The following is a 25,026-nucleotide window of genomic DNA, read 5'->3' on the forward strand; positions in this document are numbered from 1 at the left end:
GCTCATTGGGCCCAAGGAAAGGAGCGACCAATCAGGGCAAGCTGCGTGGCGCCTCCCGGGGCGGGAAGCGGTGTTGCGCTGAGGCGCTTTTACCTCAGCGGCGGCCCGGGCCTTTCCCTCAGCGCCGCGCCGCCGCCGGGCCTTTGTGGGCGGTTTGTTTCACACACCGCAGCGCCGGACCCGCGCAGCACCCAGCCCTGGCTGCGGCCGGGCACGGAGCGTTGCCGTCCCTCCAGGTGCTGCCAAGGGCACTGCGAAATCCGTGCCCCTTCCTGAAAGTTGGGTGTCAGAGGACAGCCTGCCAGGTTTGTTACAGCAGCGTTCTGATTAACGCGTAGTCGGGACTGTGAGAGAAATAATACCGGGTTACAGGCCTTGCAGGGAAACGCAGCAACTTGTGTGACAGCATAGCTGTATGTTAGAGCTTCTCGTGCTGAGGCATCAGCACGGTACAGAGAGCTAATGCTGAGTGCTGCACGTCTGGCTGTGGTGATTGTGTCCGCGTTTTTGCACCCGGAAGCTCATCTGCTGCGATGCAGCCCCTTTTGTAGAATTATTATGAGATAAAGAGATTATTAGGACCTGCTATGTATAGAAGGAAACTGGATTAAGAAAGCATTGTACTTCATTGCTTGGTAGTGGAGACTGAAGGATTTCCTCCCCTGCAAATAACAGTACAGCCTCCTTTTTCAATAGGAACAGCTATGGACAACGGACATAGGAACTCCTACAAAATCCATTAGCTTTTGCCTCTGAAACTCATCACTGAACTGACCCGTATCTCAGGAACAGTCTGGTGTAATGCTTTCAAAATCAGTGGCATTTAACAGAGGAAAAGCTTACCTTCTTAGCATGTAGCAACACAATAGTATGTAGAAGAGTACCTGCCTTGGGATTTGATTCTTTGTAAGGATTGTATTCTGCATTGGCAACAGCACAGAACTTTGATATTGCAGTTATATTATATCATCACAGGATGATTTAGAAAACACATTAGTACTGCTGGCTAGTGGAAACATCATAAGATACTCAGATGAGCGGCAATCTTTATCTCTTCCACCAGTCTGTGAGGTGATACCACTCACTTGAATGGTCAGGGTTTTTTTTTATGCTGGCCTGTTTTATTGTATCTTAGTGTCAGGCTTGCCTTAGAAGAAGCCTGTGTCCTAAACTCAGTCACATATTCCCATTTGTGCACACACACAAGCTCAGTGTGTTTATCTGAGCACTAAAACTTCATAGTTGCAGAAGTATGTTCCTTCACATACGCAAAACATCTTACACTGATAGCCAAATGCTATATTTATGTCATTTTAAGAAACCTTGCTAAGACAGGAGCTCACATTTGCGTCATTGTTACACATATGGCAAAAACAGATGTCCATAGTTGCCATTTTAGCCGTGGAAAATCAATCATATGGGGCTTTAGCTGGCACCTGTCTGTCTTTCTGGGAGGTCGCTCAGCCTCAGTGCATTTAGTACCACTTACAGGGTGCTCCCTACAATGCTTTTCGGTTGTACCTTAGAAACGTATTTGGGTTAGAACGGTTGCCAGCAAAGAACCCCATCAGTGCCAAATACCAATGGCAGTTAACAGCCACCTTGTGGCTACAGGCCCACCATTGTTTCTAGTGGAATACTGTAAGCTGCAGGTAAACTTGCCACTGAAATAAACTAATGGTGCATGTTGGGAATGGAAATAACATCATATTTGATAGGAATCTCATCGTGCTGCTTCTTTACACACACAGAATAATTCAGCAGTGCTGCAGAAGCGAAGCATACAACCTGTAACAACAGTGCCTTATATTTTCAGACACTTAACCCTGCAATCATTTCACATACTTGATTTTCAAGGACTGAAAGTGCCTCCAGTTTCCACTCAGGTGCACCTCTGAATATAACCTGGCCCTCCCTGAAGAACGGATTTTAATGTAATTTTAGTGTACAGGACTGGGAGGTCTGTAGCAGGTGAAAATTTCAGAGGGAGTACACTAGCCCAGGGAAATGTATTACAGAAAAGGATTTTCCTTCTTTTTATATTGGCCTTTTTAGAAAATGCTTTTTCTGTTTGCTGCATTCAACAGTCGCAGTGACTGACAACCAAGGTAGCATGGCAGACAACTCCTGAGATTGATGTGCACCTCAGAAAGAAGTCGTGCATCTTTGCATGTAGACAGCCTCTGATTTATGAAGAACATTGCAATAATATTGTCTGGTTTCTCTTTCCTGGGCTGTCACTAACCCCAGGCAAAATATATGGGACACAGTTCTAATCTTACTAGGATCTGATGCTTTTTTCTCCTTGCTTCTAATTTGTAAATTGCTGATTTTTGTTTTGTTTTGTTTTTTAAACTAGCTATGACCTTTAAGGATGTTTCAGACAAAGCTAATAGTAACTGGAGATGACTTTGGCTACTGCCCTCGGAGAAACCAAGGCATCGTGGAGTGTTTCCTAGCTGGAGCTGTATCTAACGTGTCCCTTCTGGTCAACGGAAGTGCAGCAGCAGATGCAGCCAAGCTGGCAAGGAGGTAAGCGATTTTCTTTAGCTCCTTTGTGGACAACCTACTTAGGCTATCACAAAGAAAGACAATCTTTTAAAGCTGCCTGTTTTGTAGCCCCAGTATGAAGACTATCAGAACCTAGGCTGTCATAAGAAAGTTGGATTCTGGGCATCTTTACTAATGTTCTTCATCTTTAAACCACTGACCTGTAATTCATACCCCAAATGTGGCTCTTCCTCTAGAATTATCCACTGCATTGCCTGTTCTATTAAGGTAATAGAAAACCACTTACAGTTTTATTTGTATAGTTTGAATTTTTTTGGATTTTCTTCTCCAATACTTCTGAAATGTACCATTGGGATGAAAGCCCACGCTGTACTACTGGGACACAAATGTACAGACCTTTACATCTAATTTAATGCATCTGAACAGGTTGAACAGGAACCAGGCTCTCTTCAGAATTTGGAAAAGGTATAATTCTGCAAAGGCTTAGCAGAAAACTTGGCTTTTTCAATCAAAAAATCTTAAAAAAACAAAACAGTAAAATCAGTATTTCTATTCATTTTTTAAATTGATAAATCTATTTGTGAAACAAACAAGAAATAAACCCCCTGTAAGGGAAACTGTTGATCACAGCCTGAACCTCTGATAAACTGTCTGAGGCAAGCAACAAGTCAGCTGTGGAGTACAGGTGAAGGTATTTCAGCTATGCACCTGGAAGGGGTGGAGCTTGGCTGCGCCTCTCCTACATCTCATTTAAGGGCTGACCACCATTTAAGGGCAGGATCTTTTTCAGGAGATTGCTCCTGTGTGGAGCTCTGCAGCAAGCCTCAACATCAGTGAGCACTTATCATTTATCCCTCCTTCTATTACATAACCCCTGTTTATCCATCAACTTTATAACTGTACAATTGTAACCGTACACCCCCCCACTCCACAACATCAACAAAAAATCCACAACCAAAGAAATCAAAACCAAATGCCACCATCGCCCCATAATAGCTCATATCTGTGTTGTACGTACCACCTTTGCTCCTTTGTAAAATTTTCAGAGGTTTGTGGCACATCTGACTGCGCAGCAAATGAAATAGCATGTGTTGTTCTCCTGGGCTAGCCAAGCAAATCTTTTAATAGGAAGTTTAGAAGGTAAAACCCAGCTAATGCTTTTAGCTTCTGGGTGGGCAGGCACATTGAAGCAGGAGCATGTCCCAGAGCAGCAGGGCTGCGAAAAGAAATTAGGAAACCAGAAAAAGGAAGGGAGCTGTACCGGGACTGGAAACACTGAGACTTCACACTTCAGGTACATCTTCTGCAAAGGACAGTGTGATGAGAGTCCTGGTGCCTTTCTTCTCCTTGAGCATCTCTTCTGTCTTGTTACTGTGCCTTTCAAGGTATTTGAAAACTGCCTGCAGCTTCTCCAGTGAAAATGAGTGCTGGGTAGTGCAGGAAAGTCAGGGTTGTCGCTAGCAGCAAATCGGTCTTCTGTTAACAAGGTTGGAGATGGCACACAATGGGAGGGGAACTATCCCTAGGCTGATGAGGGGAAAGGCAGCAGAGCTAGGCACAATGCTGTAGAGATACCTAAAATCCTGTTAGTAAGTAAAACAAATGAAATGTAAAACAAGGAGATAAAGACAGCACTTCTTTGAGACATACAGGCACCACGAAGCCCTTTAAGCCTCAAAGCTCTGGTAATAGCTCTACTGTTTTAGCTGTAGTCTTTAACAGGCTTTTAAATATAGAATCCACCTGGCCTCATTTCTATAGCTAGAATGTAGGCCGTATAATCGGAGGTTTAAAAAACATCTTTGAATCCAGTTCGTGACACTCCTGCTGACAGCTGATATGGGTGTTTAAAAAAAAAAAAGCCAAGTTGAATGGTGAGTGACAGCAGAAGCTGCAACTTGCTGCAGTTTTGCTCTTCTGGAGGGCAATTTTGAATTGTACATGTGAATTACATATATTTAAATCTATTTTTGAGAATATAAGCTGGGTGACCTTGAAAACATCTGTTAGCACTGAAGATTAATGAGCCAGGTTCTACAATTCCTCACTTGTCTGTAATTTCCTGCAGCTGTGTTCAATCCTGCCCATGCATGGGGGAAGCGTTTGCAGGTGTGTGGCAAGGGATTTGTCTAATGCAAGCCTCAAATCGGCTGGTGCCAGCGTACCTATATTAAACTGACATCTGAACATGTAAATAAAATCACATCACCCCTAAGACATACAGGCCAGACTTATTAAAAATAACATTTAATCTTATGGTGCCATCATGCAAGAAAATTAGGAGGGGTTCTGTGCCCTGTTTTTTTCCCCCCCCCCCACATTTGTGTTATCCCATAGCTACCCACCTAAGCAAGTGCCAGGAGTGTTGGTGTTTCAGTGACTTGTGGAGATCATGTGTAATTCTTGATAAACTGTGGTGTGGCTGCCTGTCATTGCAGGTTTTGAGCTCTCCTCCCCCATCTTCAATTAATTGCATGCAGGGAAAGCTAATCAGCAACAAGGCAGCTTTTCTTGCAGGATGGTCTTTCTTACACACTTTGTGACTCCCTGCATCATTCAAGAAGAAACACTGTTCTTCTGGAATTCTACTATTTCCTGCATTTTCACAGTAATTCCAATAGGCTTCTGGATATCTGTTGCACCCTCTGAGTTGTCCACCTTCTCACGTCCTTAAAGGTCTCCTGGCATGTTTGCTTCTCTGTATCTCCCATAAATTATTACTTCTTCAGAAGTTTCTCACATGCTGTGTTTTGAGTTTTGGTTTCAGTGCCTGTATCCCAGAGCTATTACACACTAACAGTTCCTCTTTAGATTCCTCAACACTAACAGTCTCTCAAACCAGCCAGGACTAATTCCAGGAGAAAACTATAAAGATACTCAGCTGGTGTTTGCTGAAGCTCTGAAACATGCTCTAATATTACAGTCAGAGTCTCCCCTTACAGTGAGAACAGAGCCAGCTCTCTGCACTTCCACATTCTGTACATTCCCCAGCTCTAGGGCTGGTTTCAGGTCAGGCAGAGGAGCAGCTCTAATGCAGCGCAGCACATTGCCTGGCTCCTTGGTGTCCCACACCTGTCAGAAGAGTTTGCATTTTCCTGAAAATAGCACTGCTCACAGCATTGCACAATTGGAGGTAGTTCATTTGATGCTCCTGGGAGACAACACTGAGGGGCCCAGCTGTTCATTTCTTGCCCTGTGACATCACAAGAAGGCAAGTGCTCAACAGAAAGTCTTTTATCTGCTGATTCATGGTAACACATGCATCCTTTTCTTCCAGACAGCAGTGACTGTGGTGCAAGTAGTGCTTATCAGCTGATGTATACAGAGCTTCCCAGAAACAGGATAAAGAACCTGGAATTTCTGAAAGAATGGGTTCCTCATTCTTTATTCTTAAAGCCCTTAAAATGGGGTCTAAGCCAGGTGCAGCCATGCTACACCCCTTTCTATCCCACAACTGACTTGCCTTCACCTGTGCTCCCAGGGCTGACTAGGTCCTTTCCCCAGATTCTCAGTCAGTACTTCAGGCCATGACTCAACAGTTGCTGTACACACTGGGTTACCCTCAAACTCAGGAAATATTTACGCTTGTAGCCTTTGCTGTTGCCATAATAGCTGTCTCAGGCACTATGTAGGTGTAGCTAGATTCCACTTACTTTGGATGAAGTTGTCAGGTAAAACTGAAGTTTTATAAAAACAGCATTTTCAATAGTATAAGCTCTAGAGTTTATTAATTGTTTTCTGAAAGAGTTGCTGTAGCAGAAATGCTGAGTCATGACCTGAAGCAGTGACTGAGCACCTGGTGGAAAGGAAGGGCCAACCTAGGGGAGCTCAAGTGTATGCAGTGTACCTGAGTGACCGGAAGGGTCGGAGCCAGGATCAGCCCATTCCCAGACCTCATTTAAGGGTTGGCAGTGGAGGTGAGGGTATCTTGCTGGAGATCCCTGCCTACCTGAGGCCTTCCAAAAGTAAACAGCTTTTTTCTTTGTTTCTGCATTTATTGCTGCTGTACTTGTGCATTATGGCGATACTGTCACAATGTTCAGCTTTTTCTCTGTCAGCTTCTAGTGACTTCTAGACAGATACTAATACCATACAGTTAGTTGTAGTTTTTAATACAGATATCACATTTATTTTGAGATGTACTGTGGCTGCTCTCTCTACATGAGCCAGGATGAGAACACTGTTGGAGAATATCATAGGCTGGATAGGTTTGTTATGTGGAGATACGCTGCTCTGGGCTAGAGTGTGTTGTTCTGCTTTCCTTTCTAAAAAAGAAAAGGTCCAAAGATGTGTACTAGTGACCACAATGCTCTAGATTAGTCCAGATCTTTCACAGAAACCTCATACTTTTGAAGCAGTAAGGGAGGTAGAGGTGCAAAGTTTTAAGAAGTATTTTATTCCTATTACAGATACAACATCCCCATAGGACTGCATGCCAACGTGTCTGAGGGTTCCCCTGTATGTGAGGTGCTCAAGACAAACTCTTCTCTGCTCAATGAAGCTGGGTTTTTCCGTGGGAAAATGGGATTCAGAGCAGCTCTGTCAAAAGGCCTCCTAAATATGTCAGAGGTAGGACAAAGCCACATAGGTAGCAGAAATGCTGTTATGGCCTGGAGCAATGATTGAGCACCTAGTGGGAAGGCAGGGCCAACCCAGGGGAGCTCAGGTGCAGTCAGTACACTGCAGCATGGGACTTTGCCACCCTGCTATTATTGCTGTGCTTTCCATCATGTTATAGTGTTACATACATGCAACTTGCCTTTCTGATCTAACTCAGCCTACGCTTATTCCAGCATGTAATTGTTGAAGATATTTTTGTAGGTCACATCTGTGAGCATGCTTACAGGCAAATCCAGGCTGTGTTGCCTTGGCATCTGAAGTTGGTTTTCTGTGTCCTACACGTTATGCTGCTAAAGTCTTTGCAGTCTTTGAGAACTTGCTTCTCCCTGCTTCATTAAAGCATGCACTAATGTGCTTGTTAACTATTTATCTGAGGAGGCAGAAGAGATATTGAAACACATACCTGTGAAGAACCTAGGGGTCGGTAAAGGGAAAATGCTGGAGAACTTCTCAGTAGGCTCTGGGTCATCTTGAGAGGCTTTTGTTCTCTAGGCAGGTATTTGGTTTTGCACCGTTAAGTAAGGATGAGTGTGTTCTAGTGACCAAAACTACTTTTCAAATTAAAGGAAAATGGGTATTTAAATATCACAGCTTTTTAATAAATAAGTAAGTAAAATCACAGCATCATCCACTCAGCCAAAGCCAAAAGGAGACCTGTACTTAGGAGGGATGCTGGGCAATCTAGCACCATTGCTCAGCTAGCACTTCATGCCTTTCAGTGCCAAATCTTAAGTACTAGCAAGCAAGGTCTCCAACGCCCACCTTACACCCTCCTGCTCTCAGCTTTTTCTTTAACCCTTTTCTGCTGTGTAGGTGAAGCAGGAGCTAAAGGCCCAGGTAGATCTGTTCCGTGAGCTAACAGGCCACCTACCTCCTCACATGGATGGACACCAGCACATTCACGTTCTCCCAGGTAAGCAAACACTCCTTTCTTTTCCAGCAGTACGCAGATGAGAAGCCCCACCTTTGCCATGGCTCCCTGGGCAATAAACCTTATAAGATTTATGTACGGCTCTGCAATTGCAGTTGTGTTCCCACCTTGGACACGTTAGTCTCTGAGATTGAAGCCAATAGCTCTTTCAGGTGCTACAAAAGCTGGTTTTTTGGTTGTATTTCTATTCCAATCTTTATCTGTGGGTGTCAGCGTGTGTTTCATATGTATGTCATAGGCAAGTACCAGTGTCTTAAGTTTTCCAACTAAGATAATTGTTGTACAGGGATGGAAAACTTGGCAAAAAAAAATAAAATATATATATATATGTATATATATAAATCAGTATTTTCTGGTGTTTGCACTCAGTTCTTAGTAGTTATCTCTCTCAACAAATATGGCAGGGACTTGGTGAAGAATGTGTTCCCAACAGTACAGCCACCTTAGATGCACTCTAGCACAAGGCTCCCAACCTCAGAAGAGGTAATTGGACTAAGCAGTCAGTACTGAGGGGGAGACAAGCACACATACAGCAGATGTTGAATTAATGTATATATTTAAAACACAGAAGGGAAAAAGGTGTCTCTGTGCTAACAGCTTTCAGGGGTTATGAGTTGGTTATCTAATTCCTGACTAAAGTTTCTTCTTATTTACAGAGGTCAGGCATGTATTTGCAGAGGTGTTAGAGGAATATGGGATTGGATACACCCGTGTCCCAATCGAGCCAGGCCTTCATAACTGTGACTGGATTGAGCCATCCCTGATGGACTTCTATGTGGGAGTAGAAGAAGATTCTCTGAACACAGTGGATGTGTTTACAAAGCATGGAATAAGGTAAGACAGGCATTACTCATTCTTTTTGTAGTAAAACTTCAAGGTGTTATCAGTTCCTGATAAGATATTTTCAGAATGGAACAAGACCTTTTTCCAGTTTGGGGCTTACAAGGGAATTCTGCAAGAGTGCAGAAGCTCTGAGATGCTATGGGTTACTGCGCAGATTTGTTTGAAAAGTGATGACTCACTTCTCATCTGAGATGCCACACAATTCCAGTGCTGTGACAGCATACATTACCAGAGTAATAACATAAATGTTGGTATTGAGGCTCTGCTGGGACTTTCTGGCAGACTGAAGAGCTGATGTTCTAAACAGTGTCTTGATTTTGACAAAGAATGAAAAAGCATTATTGGTTTGTAGTTATGGTTTTACTTTTGACTCGTCATCCACTGGACATAATACACTCTTGTCTAACTACCTTGTTAACATTAATGTCTGTGTTCCCACCTCTGGCTACAGGTGGCCAGACATTTACATAGGTTTGAGTACCATGGGCAAGAACATGTCTGTGAGTGCCATTCGGAATGCCATTGATGCTGCCATCACGGAGTTCACATCCAAGGTGCCTGCGTGCCCAGTGCCACAGCACAGGACAGTAACAATTGAACTGATGGTGCACCCAGGGTACCCAAGCGTTCCTCCCATTGGTGGCTGTGGGGAAGGACCAGATGATTTCTCACAATCCTGGGAACGCCTGCATGAACTCCAGACGTTAATCAAGCCGGAGCTGCAGAGCCATTACAAAACAAGGAGCATTCAGCTTTGTTCATTCAAAGATCTTTAAACATACATACATACATACATACCTATGTTTGTACTTTAAGGATACACAGTTGCTAATGTCCCCAGAAGTCAGACCTCCTTTGTAATACCTCCCAGCACAGCTGACAGGAGCTGTTGATGGCCTGGAAGTTGTATGAAACCTTTTGTGAAAGGTGAAGCAGTTTGAGAGCAGTGACAGGCAAGTAGCCGAAGGTGCGTGTCCTGGTGCTTCAGAACGTTGCCCTGTGAGCGCAGTCATATTCCGTATGAGCCCTCAGCCAGCACTGCTTAAGGCTCTTCCTAGTTTAGTTGTCTCAGCATTGCGCCATGATTCATACCGCACATGATGTCATGATGTAGAATATTGACAGCACAAAACCATGACACGCCATCACAGGGAAAGGAACACCAGTGATAGCTCTTCCATACCTGCGGTTTGGCTTTGGTTTTTTTTCTTCCTGGATGACTTTGCAAGAGCGGCAGTTGTTGCATAGAAGAGCGCTGCAGCAGTTGCCCACTGCCTTCCATGAGAAGCACGTGGTGTGGTGGTACCAACTGTCAGCAAGTTCTCAAGGGGAGAAAGTCCTTGTTGTGTTTGTTTATTTTAATTCCAATCATGGCAGCATCTGAACTTCAGCAAGCCCTGTAAGTATTGGTGCGTTCAGCTGCATGTTAAGATGTAGAGCTGGCACTGACGTGTGGCTTTTGCGTGGGATTTTTTTCTTCAGATTGCTGCTTTCTGCACAAGAGCATCCTGCCTGACATCGTTATAAAGCTGCTTCTTAAATACAAAAAAAAAAAAAAAAAAAAAAAGAATTGCCATCTTTTCTCAGCAAAAAAAAAAAAAAAAAGTTATTTTTCTATTACGATGCTCCAAGAGCTGTGAGGTGTGAGCAGAAAGCACTCAGGTTGTCTGCTTCAAGTGCGGGGCCCTGCAGTGCTGGACGGGCATCGTTGTGCGTCGGTCACCGGAGCGGTTTGATCTACCGTTCCTGTGTGCCTGCGGCCATGTCTGTTCCGTACAAACACAAAACATCATCGAGGGAACTCGGTAAAATGCTTTCTCAGGCTCTTTGCTCGTTATTGTAACGGAGCTGATGGGACACGGACATTGTTCTTGTCACGCTGCGCAAACAGCGGAGTCCGCACGGGAGGAGCGGCGTGACAAGCGCCTTCCGTGCTGCAGTTCGCCGCACCGCTGTGAGGGCGGAGTTTGCGCGGGGTGGAAACAATAAAACGCGGAAGAGGCCGCAGAGCTCAGAGCTGCGGAAGGGACTGAAGTCCCGGAGCGCCGTTAGACACACGAGTGCCATCTAGTGCCCTTACACGTGCAGCAAAGCTGATACGCCAATAGCACAGAACAGCGTTTTCTGCAGCATGACCGTGACACGACGCGTATTTTTAAACCTTAATTTAAGCTTTTGAACTGCACAATAGTTGGTGGCTTTGCTCGGTTCACAACCGTTAGGACGTAACACAGCTCAGCTTGTGTGATTTCCTTCCAGCTGAACGTGGAAATGAACACAACTGTCTTACCTGAGTAGACATTAAGAAAGATACTTGAGAAATACCTCATTTTCAGATGAACTGAAACCCAATTTTTAAATTAAAATGAGTTGTAAGTGTGGAAATGAATACAGAGCTACTGAAAGACTGCTAAATAAGGAACCTTTCCCTTGCATCGCACGCACAGAGGAGGAAGTTTCTCAGGGGCTCCATGAAAGCTTCACATTCACCATGGAGTTGAAATTGAAAGCACACGCAGACGGCTGTGATAAACAACGCTGTGCAGAGATACCCGAGGCACGAAAATGAAATGTCTGTGAAAATAAAACCATGCCACAATACCTTTGAGAGCAATTTTTATTAGGGTAGCAGAATGGAATTGCAGAAAGCCTATACCAGTGTTCGTGGGTGTAGTTGCACCAGTAAGTTTTTATTTTGGATTTTCAACTGCACGTTTAGAATTCAGCATGGCTTAGGGAACCAGAGAGCATAAGAGCTTGATTTCCTGAGTTAACAAAGGATTTGATTTTTTTTCACCTCAGACTTCAACCACACAGTACAGTATTTGATCTTTATCTTCCTTTTAGAGGGCCACCTGCAAACAAAAGCCATCACTTATGATACACACTTCTTGATTAGAAATTGAGCTATGAAGAACACACAAAGAAAACTGACGGTAACGCTCATCTTCTATGTGATCTTTACAGATGAAATGAGAACAGCTAGCATACAGTACTGCCATAGACCTCTACAAATCAGCTGAAGCTCCTTCGGTTACACAGCTCTTCCAGTTTCCTTTTAGTGGCATCCAAGCCACACTGAAATAAATGCAGTCTTTAACCTGAGAGGCTTACAACCAGAAAGTATATCAATTGAGTAGTAACGACAGCAGCAAACTAGTGCTACAGTTGTTTTAAATAATAAAAATAATGCAAATTTAAAGAAAGTTTCAATTGTGAACAGACATGATCAAAAAGCACAGTGACTTGGCTGATGCAGAACTTACACACTTCAGTTAGACAGATAATTTGGCATTATTTTATTACGAATCTGAGTGAGCGTGAAGGAAACAAAGTCAGTACCAACTTTCTGCAACCGAAGACACAAAGATGTGAAAAATTTGGTAACAGTGCTCTCACAAGCCAGGAAACACTTAGGAAAGGTAAGTTTCCGTCAATAAGGTGAACGTGGCTTAACTTCATTTACCTGCCAAAGAATCCGTCTAAGAACACTTAACATGAAATTTCTTAGCTCCCTAACTAGTTAAAAAAAATTACTTTCAACAGAGGTGAGGTACTGGGCTGTCATTGTTCACACTAAGTCCAAAATAAAAGCAAGATGAGAAGGGCAAATGAAGGAATAGCAAATATACATTAAAAACCAAGAGACCTACAGCTTGATGCACTACTTCTGCAAGGTCGCAAAGGTAGAGGCTGTATCAAAACTGATTCTAGGAGTAGGGACAACCATCCAGGAGCGAGGGACTTTCTAATTCAAGTCCTTGCAAATCGAAGTGATATGTACTCCCAGCTACCTACGGATTTCTGGAAATCTGCTTACTCAGTAACATACTCGGGTTCTACAGGTGGGGAAGGCAGTTTGATTGTATGGCAGTTTGGAGCTACAGTCACACTTCAGACTTAGGACACGCAGGCAGAAGAAAAGCAATAGAGACACAGCAAAGGGTGCTCAGTTCTGAATAGAAAGGGCATCCTTCAGCATGCGTGGGGGTGTGCCTGGAGCAAAGGGAAGACAGCTCTGCCCAAGTCAGAATGATACTTAAAGTAGTCATTAAATAATCTAATGTGTATTTTTAAAACATAGGAACAGTAGCAGTGAAGTGTATTCAGCTTATTGCTTAATCCTAATCTCATACTATTTTCAGTAATAACTGTACAGCAGCTGGGAAGGAAGTGGCCTGAGTGCCATTCCCTAGCACGCATGTCGTATGCACTTGGATGAAAAAAAATCTTACTAGCAGTGCTAACGTTTAGTATTTTAAATTAACGCACTTCTAAAATACCGACTTTCTCACTCAAGACCAGTTCACTATTTCAGCATATCTCTTGGTCCTCAATTCCTGAAACTTCTAAACTGGTTGCACTGGTGTTCTGTGCACGGTATCCAAGCTAACTTACACTAACTTCTATTAAGAATAAAAGTGAAAGGAGTTTGGAATCACATTTTACTACTTGTTTGCTGCATATGCATTTTTTTTTCAGCATTTTCCAAAAGCAGGACATAAGCCATATTCTAGTTCAATAACACACACAAGAAATTGGATTTCCCCATTTAATAAACATTCTGTGGTAACATCAGCCAGATTTACATAAGACCTGGACATTGTTTCTGATTGTAGTTGGGTTTGTTTTTTATTACGTTACAAACTGAAGGGGAACTTGCAGTAAGTCCCACAGAGCACAGTGCAATGTTTAAGGAGAAGAGTAAACAAAACTGCCAAACACTCAATCATTTTCTGCCAGAAGTGGGAGATTTCTTCTAAGACATCAGCTTGAGGAGGGGCAAAAACTCAATGCTGAATTAAAGGAACTCAGGATAGTGGTAACTGCAAGGAAAAGTAAGAAATGACAGCCACAACCTTTTCAATTGAAGGGCAGAATATAAGTCTAAGATATTTTTGATAAATTCTGACAAAAAAAAAAAAAAAAAAAAAAAAAAAAAAAGAAAACAGCATACTTTAAAGTATATTGAAGCAGTGATTTTTAAACAAAGAAAGCAGAACTAGAACATCTTAAATTTTTAATTCTTCCTTTACAGGTTACCTAGCCCACTTTTGATTAAGAAAACTGTAGAAAGTTAGTAACAGCCACAAGTTAACACCAAAAGGTGGCACTTGTCAATTTTCCATAGAGTCCTGCTTTACGGGATGTCTCAAATGCACTGCTCCGATCTTCTATCATATGTTGCTGACATCAGCTGTGTCAGATTTTAGTCCACTGGTCGCTTCTCACCATATTTCTTTGTAAACTCTTCAGCGTTCTTACAGAATTTTTTACGGTCCTTAGAGTATTCTTCAGCTAGGTCAGCCCGCAGGGGATGCTCAGGCTGTGGATCATTCACCAGTGCTATGAGGGACTGGATTACTGTCAAAACAAGTAAGAACACTGTCAGAGACTAAGATTGTTCACTTAAAGGAAAGAAAGAAATCAAAATGTAAGCAAAATTTCCCAATGAGAAATGTGAGCAGAGATCTTCAGAGACAGGTGAACACCTTCAATATCAAGTTTATCATTACCTGCCAGAAAACATGAAAATTTCACCCGAACTAACAGAAGTCACAAGAGACAAGACTTACTCTTAACCATGCTCTCAGTCTGGCAGAGAACCTGATGAAATATCTTCCTTAAAATACATAAATTCTTATCCCAAGACACTCCACACAGTGTAAGCCTCGCAGCAGTGGTCTTTTAATAATTTAGTTAATTTGTGTTATGATTTTTTCTTACGTAAACAAGCTGAACTACCCCTGGATTATATAGTTACTGTTTAAAAAGAAACATAACATAACACCAACGTAAATACTTTCGCCCCCCCCCCCCCCCCTCCTCACTTTGGAGTTAAATATACCAAGGACACAACCTTGATGAACTCTGCAGTCATTAAGAATTGTGTGGTTTCCTGGAGGTGGGAATGCCACACGTCAGTGTTGTTACGTTTGTTCTAATAACAAAACAACATTCCAGAAGAGAGGTGTGCTTTACTCAGGACATGTACTCATGAGGCAAAACTTAGGAACATGGATAAACCAGAAAAAGCAGTGACCGGTTGACAAGCTAAAATACTATTTGCTTCAAACACACAATACAGTGACTCTTAACACCCTCTTTCTCCCTCCACAGGGAGTCCTACCTTGGTCAGTTTTGGTTGCTGGCTTCCAGTTTTCAGCACTAATTACTGGCAGACAAACCTGCCCCTTTTCATCGATGTTAGGATGATAGATCTTTGTTTTAAATGTAATCTTAGGAGGTTTGAATGGATATTCTGCTGGAAAGTTGATTTCGATTCTGAAGGCTCCTTTGTCATACGGAGGATTGTCCTGCAACAAGAGGACATAACATAAAGAATGTAGCATTCCATAACACGTGAACTTTAGTAAAAGCACATTTCAGACTTCAGTCTATTAAATGACCTCTTTTAAAGGCACTTTTCCCAAACACATTCCTACCTTGATGAACATCAAAACTAACGCAGTAACAGAGGCAATACAACCTCCATCACCTTTGTATCTCACCACAGAAAAGGCAGACTACTGCTGTTCTGAAGCTGGCTGACATTTCTGCTAGTAGGGAAGCAGCCAATCCCATTAACTCCATGCTCAGTGATCTAACAAGTATTTTTATTCCCACATTTATTAGTATTTTTAAATACACTTTAAACTCTTTCTGATATGCAAACAGGAAACCTCATGAGGATATTGGTTTCTCTAAACCTCTCTCACAACATGGTGGTTTGAACAGCAAAGCTGTTTGATTTGTCAGATTCCCATAAACATTCTGAGAACCTTTTTGTGCTGACTACATAAAAATCTGCTGAGCATTAATTTGTACTAAAGATAGATAACCACTGCATCTGCTGATGAGAACATTCTGAATTCGTATGCAGTTTTAGCACCCACTGCTATCAGATCATTTCTGATGGAGTACAATGAGAGAACTGTGAAGTAGGCAAAGGCCTTTCGACCACTGCTACTAAATCCATAACCACCCTTCACTTCCCAGAAAACAACTCTGAAAGCCAGCTTCCCTAAGGTGAAGAAATCTTGACAATGTACAACAACTACCTAATGGTCACTAACAGAAACTCTAAACTGTGGCTTTATGGTACGAATGAATGATTTAAAGCAGCAGTTTTAAAGCTCATTAAAACAAGGAGCATTCCATACTCACAGGAACAATAAGCCCTTGCCAGGTCAATAAATTAGCTTCATCAACCTGGATATTACGGAAGTTTTTCATTCCACATTTGCGGATTTCTTCAAGCTCCTGGAAAAAAGCAGAGTAAGCCAACAGTTAATCCTGACATGAGGCACAGCGCTCAGCTCTGTGTTTGCAGAACACTTGGTGGTAGCGTGAGTTCCTCCAACACTCAAGAACCTGAGGCTTCAGTGGCAGCAACACACAGAAAACAAAACGTTTTCCCTGTGAGAAGTAAAATTCTGAGACAAGCTGTTTAAAAGGGGTTATTTTTGACGTCACACATACACAATAATACTCCGTTAATAAGATCATTACAGACATAAAATGGAGTAGCGGTACTTTAAAAATGCGTATTTAGAAATATTTTTACAGTTCAAATGCAAACCAATGCCTGCGATACCGTGCTTTGATAACTGAAGCACAAAGATAAAGTGCATCACAGGACTCACCCAAATGACAACCAGCCATTTGGAAGAATCATTTCATAATAATTTTACAAACTTACAAAGTCACTGAACAGACCGTTTTTCTCAGCTGAAAACCAATAAATTCCTGCAAGATAACTTAAACCCTAATGAATATCTACGCAATACTCATCTATATCAGTAACTTCAGCTCTACCTTTCTTTCAATACATCAGAGCTTACAGCATTTATTAAGATGCCCCTCTCTAAAGCTGTAACCAGAAAGAATGCAAATAAGGTATCTTCCTGTACCTGTCAACCACAAGTAAAATCATCTCCTATTGGTTAGCGATGCAGGTATCACCAAAGCAAGAATTTATGCTACTTTTATATTTGAAATGACTATAAGCCCTACTGCAGCAGTTGTTTCCCTGAGTATTTATTTCATCAGGAAGCCGTACGACTGAAAAAGCAAAACCTCAGGGCTTGACCTTCCACAACCAGGACAGCCCTTCAGGAGCTTTATCTGCACAGTGTAACTGAACTCCAATAGAAGCTCCTGACACAGGATGTAAAACTCCCCCTGTGGTCCTGAAGCACATGACTGTATGCCCACACTGGGAAGAAGCGCTGCTGAGGTGCGTGCTGCCAGCACACAGATCTCCACCGGAGACAACCACATTTGCAAACCTGGGTGAGATATGATTAAACACCAACTACCGGCACAGGAACCACAATGCACACAGAGCATCAGAGGGTGCTGAGCACTGAAGGTGCAGAGCACCTGCTTGGAAAGCACCAGAGCAGCTCAGGCCCCTCCTGCATCTGTTTTGGGATGGAGCTCTCTGCAAACAGAACTGCCACCTCTAAAAACCAACTGTCCCACCTGGCATAAAGCCCATTCCACACCAGATACAACGTGCCAGTCACCAGGAACAAATCAGGCTAAATTTACCACCACATATTTAAGCATGAATAAACACGCAACACAAATACCTTGCCTCTAAAACAGACAGGAAAAAAACCAAGTTTGATGTTTTAAGTATACTGACTTGAAAACTATTATTGTTAAACTAATAAAAAGATAGAATGGTTTTGCATTACTGGAAAATGAAATATCTGTACTTCATAAATAGATTCAGGTTAAAAAATTAATGATTACATAAGAAATGAGAGCAGTTTCTTTTTCCCTGGCAACAAACAAAACTCACAACAAAGACCTATGTTGCCTCAGAACTACAGAAGCAGGCAACTCAAGGATACGGGCACAGTTAGAAGTGAATGAACTACTAAATGTCACCAAGCAGCACCAATTAGAAGTCAGTGCTTCACTGGCCTGAGCTAAGCTTGAAGGGTCAAGAATTCCTTTATGGAGTATAAGAGCACAGTCTGGATATTTATTCTAAAATAAATCCTAAAAGTCTGGGCAGGCAGTGAATAGAATAATTCCTCTTCTGTCCTCCACCCTTTGTCAAGCAACATGATTAACAGCACACAAAAGCAGCATAACTAAAGGTTAGAATGCTGCAGTAAGAGTTTAAGTCATCAGCTTCTCACTGTTATCAGTGCTGCACACGACCTGGCTGCTCTGCTCCCCCCACTCATTACAGAGGTGCTGCTCGCTGTTTCTCCCTCAGGACCCGAGGCCGCAGTTGGGTACATTCAGAGAAAGCGTTCTGCCCAGCACATGGGAGGAGAAAACATTGCTCCAGGGGTAGCAGCCAGCCTCTGGGTAGAACGCTGGCACACTGGAACTCCTAGCTCCTCAAAATCCACTGAAGGCTGAAAACCCACCAAACCACCGGCATTCAGCACAATCCTGGAACTGTTTTTGCTTACTTATCTTTGAAGTTGGGGACTTGTCTAAAAAGGAACAAACTAAATAGGAAAATGCAGTGAAGACTGAAACAGTTAAGTTCACTGACTTCAGTAAGTTCTGCATTAAGCTGCAGATGCTATTCATAAAGGAAAACAAAGGTCTACTGAAACGACTGCATGCTTTGCTTACCTAGCGTTTACAATTTGTTTATCCATTCATTACCTAAAAGATGTGTGGCAAAGTTAAATAGGCTCCAAGACACCGATAAGGAGCTCCAACTTGACTTTGTGAATCTTGTGTACTGCTGAGAAAGGCTAAAGGCAAAGAAACAAAACAAAACCAAAAGAGAAAACAAACTGGAGTCCAGCTCCTTTAGGAGCTACTATAGAGTTTCTGAAATCAAGATGCTGTGTGACACTGCGGCTCCATATGCTCACATGCTTTTTTATTTTCTGCTTTTTGGCAAAATGTTTACATCTGGTTTTCATTCAGAAATGTCCTGGTAAAGTTTTGATTAAGATCTTTTTTTCAGCGTTCATTTTCGAAGAAGGGATCAATACTCTCACTCCCGTGCAGACAATCACGTATTGCTCGAGGCCTTCCTTCCTTCCACCCCTCGTTACTGAGAACCAGTGCTTGAACACATCTAGAGTTGTTTTCAACACCTCTCTTGGGGATGGCTTTGCTGTTCTGCCCTGGGTTTTATCATCAAGTTCAACAGTGGCATAAATGTCTGTGTGATCTTGGAGGCAGAGGAAAATCAGGGAAATGTAAAGAATCATTATCTACTCTTTGAATCTATTTGAAATTCTTCATGCTATGAATACTTGTAGCACCTAAACGCCAGGAAGCAAAAGCAAAGGCCTTGGCTAGATCATACTGCACACGAGCACAGGAGGAAGTAGCTGCAGACCCAGGATGGCTCAGTACCACCTGAGAGCAAGTGCTGTCAAGTGCCTGAGCACCACACACTGCTCTGACACAGAGCGACCATTCAGCACCAGATAGCAAAAATTTAGTAGTTCTTTCATGAGTCCACGGTCTGAAAAGGAAACCCACTTCCACCTGCAAGGTGGCAACTACGACAGCATCCCCATTGTCTATGGGCAGGCTGCATGTTATTATGAATCAGCTTCACCCAGACTCTTGGCACTGTGACTCACGAGTGACTCTGATGCGTGACACACATTCAGGAAAAATTACAGCACTTCAAAACGTTGGCAAGACCTCACGGAAACGGAAATGCCTTTATTTTATGTGACCTATGGAAGGTTCATTCTCAGCTACCAAAGTTGATGTTTAGCCCAAAGAAAAGAACTGTTAATACTTATCCTGCCTTATTATTTAGTGTTAGTTTGGTTGGGTTTTTGTTTTTCTTTTGGATATTGAGTGACATAGGGAATGGCCCACCATCCCACGGCCCTACAGCAGCAATAGCACCGGCTCTTCTACAGTGCAAAATTCTGACAGTGAAAGACTTGAGGTTGTGTGCTGATCAGCAAATTGCCACTTTATAACTTAAATAACAGTGCCGGGTTGACGTATGTGAGCTATAAGAGCACCAGTCCGTTCCCACCCAGATGAATGGCCAACTCAGAGCACGATGGGCTGATTCGATGCCACAAAAGGAACAAAGGAAGCTGCTTGCTGAACAGCCTGTACAAGTTATGTGATAAAGCATCTCACAGCTGTTGGAGTTGCATAAAAAAAGCACATGACACGCACAGTCCATAAACAGAAGGCAATAAAAATGAAAGTAAAAATGTAAGAGGAAAGTTATCAATGTCTCCTTCCTTCCTACACCGCTCCCTCTGAGAAAAAACTGCCACTGCTTTTCTAGAAATGGCCATGCCATCAAGGCCAGCTCTGTGGTATTTCAGGGGAAGACCAAGGCTCTAACTGATGCTTTAGGCGCAGAGGGAACCGCATGCGGGGCTGAGAAGAACAAGGGCCCTGTAAATTTAAGGACAAACTTCCTCGTCTCTCTCATTTTTATGTTCTGTACTGAATAGCTAAATACCTTGACACTGAGTTAGATAACAGACCCGGCATTGAGGCTGCCTTGCGAAAAGCTACATGTTTCCTACCCAAACCAAACCTAATTTGAATCCAAAGCAGCAGACGTACTGATGACTCTCAAACTATGACCAAAAAAAACACAAAAAAACCCCACCAAAAAACCACAACAAAACAGCTATCAGAAACGAAATAAAAACCAAATGCCATCTCCTCCGGAGCCTTAAGGCCTTACCCTTGCTGATCTAATACATCCCAATGACTCTGCACATAACATATTTACCACTTAATTTTTGATGCCTACACAGCACAACCGAAATGACAAGATGAGTCTTGCGAAAGCAGTGCTGAGCTCTGGGTTTCCTCAAAAGCGACTGTTCGCATTCACACGGATGTGACCAGCCGTGGTAACGTAACCTCAAACAGCCCATAGTGCCCTGCAGAACCCCAACCCTGCTGGGGGCTCACATCCTTCAGGGCACCTCTAACTCTGCTACCGAGGGAGAAGATCGGCAGCATTGCTATATGCAATTTTAACTCCAGAACGGTATGTTGAAGTCAATGCGTTCTCTTTGCAGAAACCCACACTCGCGGCTGCCTGCTCGTAACGATCTCCCCATCTCAGCACATCGCAGCGATGACAAAACCATCACCGCGCCCGGAGCGAGAGGTAACTTATGAACCTGGGTCCATGCTTCATCTCGATAAGCCTCTGACTCACACGGGCGCGACGGCCCCCCACCAAACAACGGCGCCGAAGCCCCCCTCCCCCACGGCGGGGGCAGCGGAGCCCCCCGGCTGCGGGAGGCAGAGGGCTCGTGGTGCTGCCGTGCCCCCCACCCGGCCGAGCGCGGCCCGCGGGGAGGGCCCGGCCGTCACACCGCCCCGGGGATGGGCCGTGCGCGGGGCGTCCCGGCCGCGCCGTTTCCTTCCCCCTCGGCCCTTCCTCTTTGCTTAGTCACCGCGGGAGCCCCCCGAGGGAGGGGGCCGGCCCGCTCCCCGCGGCCTCGCGCCGCTCTCCGAACCCCTCCCGGGCCGCTCCAGGCGCCGAACGGCGGCCGCGGGGCGCTGCGCGAACGCGGCGCGGGGCCGGGGAGGCGGCGCGGCCCATCGCGGCCTCGGCCTAAGCGCCGACCGCTCCCGCCCGGCCGCACCGGTCCGGGGACGGGAAGGGGCCGCTCGAGCGGCCCGCGGCGGGGGAAGGGCGGACGGCCCGGTCCCGTACGAGCGCCCGGGACGAGAGGGAGGCGCGAGCCGCCCGCCCCGCGGCCCCTCCCGACGCGGCGCCGCTGTTACCTTCATCAGCCTCCTGCTGGCCGCCATCTTGGCTCTGCTGCTGCCGCCCCACAATGCATGGCGGCGGCGGGCAGGGCGCTCGGCCCCGTGCTTCCTGCGGCGGGAGGGAGGGCGGGGCGAGGCGGCACCGCGCCGGCGGAACGAGGCGGCCGGGTCACACCGTGCGCGGCTGCGGGCGGCTCTGCCTGCAAAGCAGCGGGGAGCTGCTGGGAGCTGCTGGGAGCTGCTGGCTGCACCGCCCGGCTGCACCGCCGAGCTCCCCGCTGCGCTCGGTCTGCCCTCGCCGTGCCGGCCGCGCTGAGCCAGCACTGCGCGCAGTTACTGTCCGCAGCTGAAGTTCTGTGTTTTAAAATAAGCTTCACGGACACTGAACGTGAAGAAAAAAAACCAAAAAAAGCAAATGTAAAATACATCAAGTACTGCAGTATATCTATATAGTATGTAAATAAAGCACATAGCTTGTGGGAGTGCAACAGAAATCACTGGTTAAAGCAGGATGGCGGTACCACCGATAGCGTTCTGTAGCAGCTGCACAGATCAGTATGGTGGGAAAATATGGTGGGAAAAGCGTTTCACCAGAGGCGCAATGACAGAAGGGTCAGCACAGCAGAAAGGTGCCGTGAGGGAAGCAGATAGCTCGCCTGTAGCAGAGGATTCCAGGTTCACAGGGAGAAGCTTTAAGGAGAGATCTCCAGGAAGAGACCCTCCCCCAGTAGCAGTTCAGCCCTTCAATAGATCTAAGAGAGGCGCAGCCAGGCTGCACCCCCTCCAGTCACAGCTGAACTGCTGAACCTGTGCTCTGAGCTGACCGGGCCCTTTCCCAGGTGCTCAGTCAGTGCTGCAGGCTTTGACTCAGCAGTTCCATACAGTTCCCTGAACAGCTATTTGATAATCAATATTTTGCACTTATTGCTCCAAATCTCAGCATTTGTTAAGACGTATAAGCTGTGTCACGTGGGCATTGTGAAACTGTAAACATCTTTGAGACTGTATTATCATGATAACTACTTAGAGTTATGATCTTACTCTATCATCCTGATAGCAGGAGAGGCGTAACATAAGCAGTATGTGGCAGCTGGGGAGTTTCACACATCAATCAGGTGCACAGAGCAGGAGAACAGGAGCGGCAGAGGCCTTGTGATGTGCCACTGCTACTGAAGAGCTGACATTAGCTGAGAGGGGCACTTTGCATTGCGTGCTACTCAAGTTCAGACATACCTGTGTCTGTTACCACAGTGACTTGGGAGAATGGCTCTTGAAAGTTATTTTGCAGACAGATATGAAAACAAGCAGCTTCAGCTATTGTCTGTACTTACATGTTTGTCAGAACTCTACCCGTGTTTTCATCTCACCTTTATTCAGCTGTATAGTTTTCCAGGACCGCCACACATCTCAGAGCTTACTCAGGCTCTCACCCATTCCTGCACTGAGATATGAACAAAAGGCAACATGAAAAGCACTGCAGGGAAATCTGAGTTACTATCTGTGATTTTAATCCATGGTTTTTATAGCTTGTAAGAGAATGTCAGAAGTATCTGGGATAATTACTAAGATAATCCGCACTTCCTTTGACAAGAAAAAACACCGCCCACACTAACTAACTAACAATAGCCCAGCCAGCTCTTAAGAAATCACTGATGGGTGCAGCTGTCCTCACAAGTTACCACCCGAAGCTGACATCCTTTCCTACTGCAAAGTGCTGGAGAAGTTAACACAATTGCACACAGCTCACACACCTGCTGCCAGCGCTGATGAGTGGTGCCTTGTTTATTAGCAAGGGCTGTGCAGCCACAGTCGCACTGCTGCATTTCTCCTGGATGTAATTCACCAGTATTCATGAAATACTGTCCGATATTAAAGCAAAAATAATTGACTTTCAGACAGAATTCCAATAAACTCTTACTTTCCTGTTAGTGACAGGACACAGGCCGCTCGTAACACCAAGTTTTGCAGATCTTTCTGCATTTTTGAACTTGGAGGTTGTTGTTTCCAGGTTGCATCTCTTATTTTACTTGACAGTGGAGAGCATCCAAAATACAGGGTTTGGTGTTTATCTCGTACGGTTTGCTAGTCCCATGAAGGCATCACATCTGTGCCTGCCTGCTCCCAGAAATCAATTTCTATCACCACTTTAGGACTATAACTGTTAAAAACAAAACAAGACATAAACAAGCTTCCCAAACAGGTGAATAACAAAACAGCCCAACCCTTGAAAACTTAAATAAATCTCTGTGCTTAACGTCTATCACGAAATAGACTTGTAACAATCGGAAAGACCAACACAGTGGAATGGTGACAGAGGAGGTGACACAACGAAGGGAGCAGCACAATGGAAAGGTGTTACAAAGAAAAAAGGAAAGCACTCACCTGTCTGTGAAGATCTCACCTCTCAAGGAAAACTCTAATCAGCCCTCAAATGGGGTCTGGGAGAGGCACAGCCAGGCTGCACCGCTTCTGGTCACACAGCTGAACTGCCTTCACCTGTGCTCAGGCAGGGCAGAGAGCTAGATGGACTTCTGTCCTGGTCTGACAGGGTGCTCCCTGTGTTCGGGTTTCCTAGATATGCTGATTTACAGAATAAACAAAACGCAGATTTCCAGGTGATTCTAATTCATTCAGAACACACTTCAGGGAGCTACACCGGATCAGCAGGGGTTAAGTTCATCTTCAAGAGCAACCAAGCAGTTAATTTTATAGCTAATTTTAAAAGAGAACACAGAAAACCTTAAGCTTACTATTGGAATAAAGTTGCTTTTCTCAATTAGATGCCTCAGAAGTTCGCAACCCTTTCTCTAACATGATCAACTTATTCCATGATTGGAGGAGAAAAAAGAAAAAGCAGACATAAGAGTACTTCAGTAATGTCCCACATTTCTGTCATGATAAAACCAAACCAGGATGAAAATCAAACAAGAAAACGTACCCAAACCAAAGAACATGTGCTACTAAAGTAGCGTTATCCCCGCAAAAAGCAAGCCACTTCAAATGACTGAGTTCAGAACCTGGTGATGAAGCCATGAGATGGCAGCAGAGCCCATGGAACAAGCACCCTACATGGGAGGGATGTCTGTATTAGAATTGCAGAATCACCAAGGTTGGAAGAAACCCACAGGATCACCCGGTCCAACCATCCACCCACCAACAGGTCTCACCAAACCACGGCCCTCAACACAACATCCAAACGTTCCTTGAACACCTCCAGGGTTGGTGACTGCACCACCTCCCTGGGCAGCCCATCCATCTGCCTGAACACTCTTTCAGAGCCGTAGTAGTTCCTAACATCCAGAGGCATTTCCTCCAAGAAATGCTCTCTTAGACACAGTCTGGGCACCAGCAGAAATGTGAACAATAATTGGATCTCTATTTTAAGATAAAGCATAGAGAATCTT

The 25,026-nt window shown here is 44.4% G+C and overlaps 2 protein-coding genes across 4 annotated transcripts in view; one reads left to right on the forward strand and one right to left on the reverse strand.

The window, feature by feature from the left end:
• The first annotated feature begins 23 nt into the window (after nt 1-23).
• Nucleotides 24-25,026, forward strand: part of YDJC (YdjC chitooligosaccharide deacetylase homolog) — a 41,406-nt gene continuing 16,403 nt past the window's right edge. For 2 of the 3 annotated variants that reach the window (XM_072351030.1, XM_072351031.1), the window contains exons 1-6: nt 24-305; nt 2,360-2,532; nt 6,921-7,080; nt 7,945-8,044; nt 8,719-8,896; nt 20,920-21,011. In XM_072351030.1, the coding sequence (XP_072207131.1) occupies nt 2,375-2,532; nt 6,921-7,080; nt 7,945-8,044; nt 8,719-8,896; nt 20,920-21,011 (688 nt within the window). In that variant the 5' untranslated portion in view covers nt 24-305; nt 2,360-2,374. Of the gene's footprint in view, nt 306-2,359; nt 2,533-6,920; nt 7,081-7,944; nt 8,045-8,718; nt 8,897-9,356; nt 13,855-20,919; nt 21,012-25,026 lie in introns of those variants that run through there. The other variant, XM_072351029.1, reaches the window with a different exon arrangement.
• UBE2L3 (ubiquitin conjugating enzyme E2 L3) lies at nt 13,334-21,734 on the reverse strand. The gene is made up of 4 exons (XM_072351032.1): nt 21,638-21,734; nt 16,073-16,168; nt 15,036-15,222; nt 13,334-14,269 (listed from the first exon to the last, which is right to left on the reverse strand). Exons 1-4 carry the CDS (start codon nt 21,662-21,664, stop codon nt 14,115-14,117), a joined length of 465 nt encoding a protein of 154 aa, XP_072207133.1. The 5' UTR covers nt 21,665-21,734; the 3' UTR covers nt 13,334-14,114.

The sequence above is a fragment of the Excalfactoria chinensis genome, chromosome 16 (assembly GCF_039878825.1).
Source record: "Excalfactoria chinensis isolate bCotChi1 chromosome 16, bCotChi1.hap2, whole genome shotgun sequence".
In the NCBI taxonomy this organism is placed as follows: domain Eukaryota; kingdom Metazoa; phylum Chordata; class Aves; order Galliformes; family Phasianidae; genus Excalfactoria; species Excalfactoria chinensis.

Excerpts from the sequence above, each read along its gene's own strand:
- UBE2L3 (XM_072351032.1), bottom strand. The coding sequence starts at position 21,664 with ATGGCGGCCAGCAGGAGGCTGATGAAG. Across the intron at positions 16,169-21,637 it reads CCAGCAGGAGGCTGATGAAG|GAGCTTGAAGAAATCCGCAA; the intron begins GTAACAGCGGCG and ends GCTTTTTTCCAG. Across the intron at positions 14,270-15,035 it reads AGCAACCAAAACTGACCAAG|TAATCCAGTCCCTCATAGCA; the intron begins GTAGGACTCCCT and ends TTGTTTTGACAG.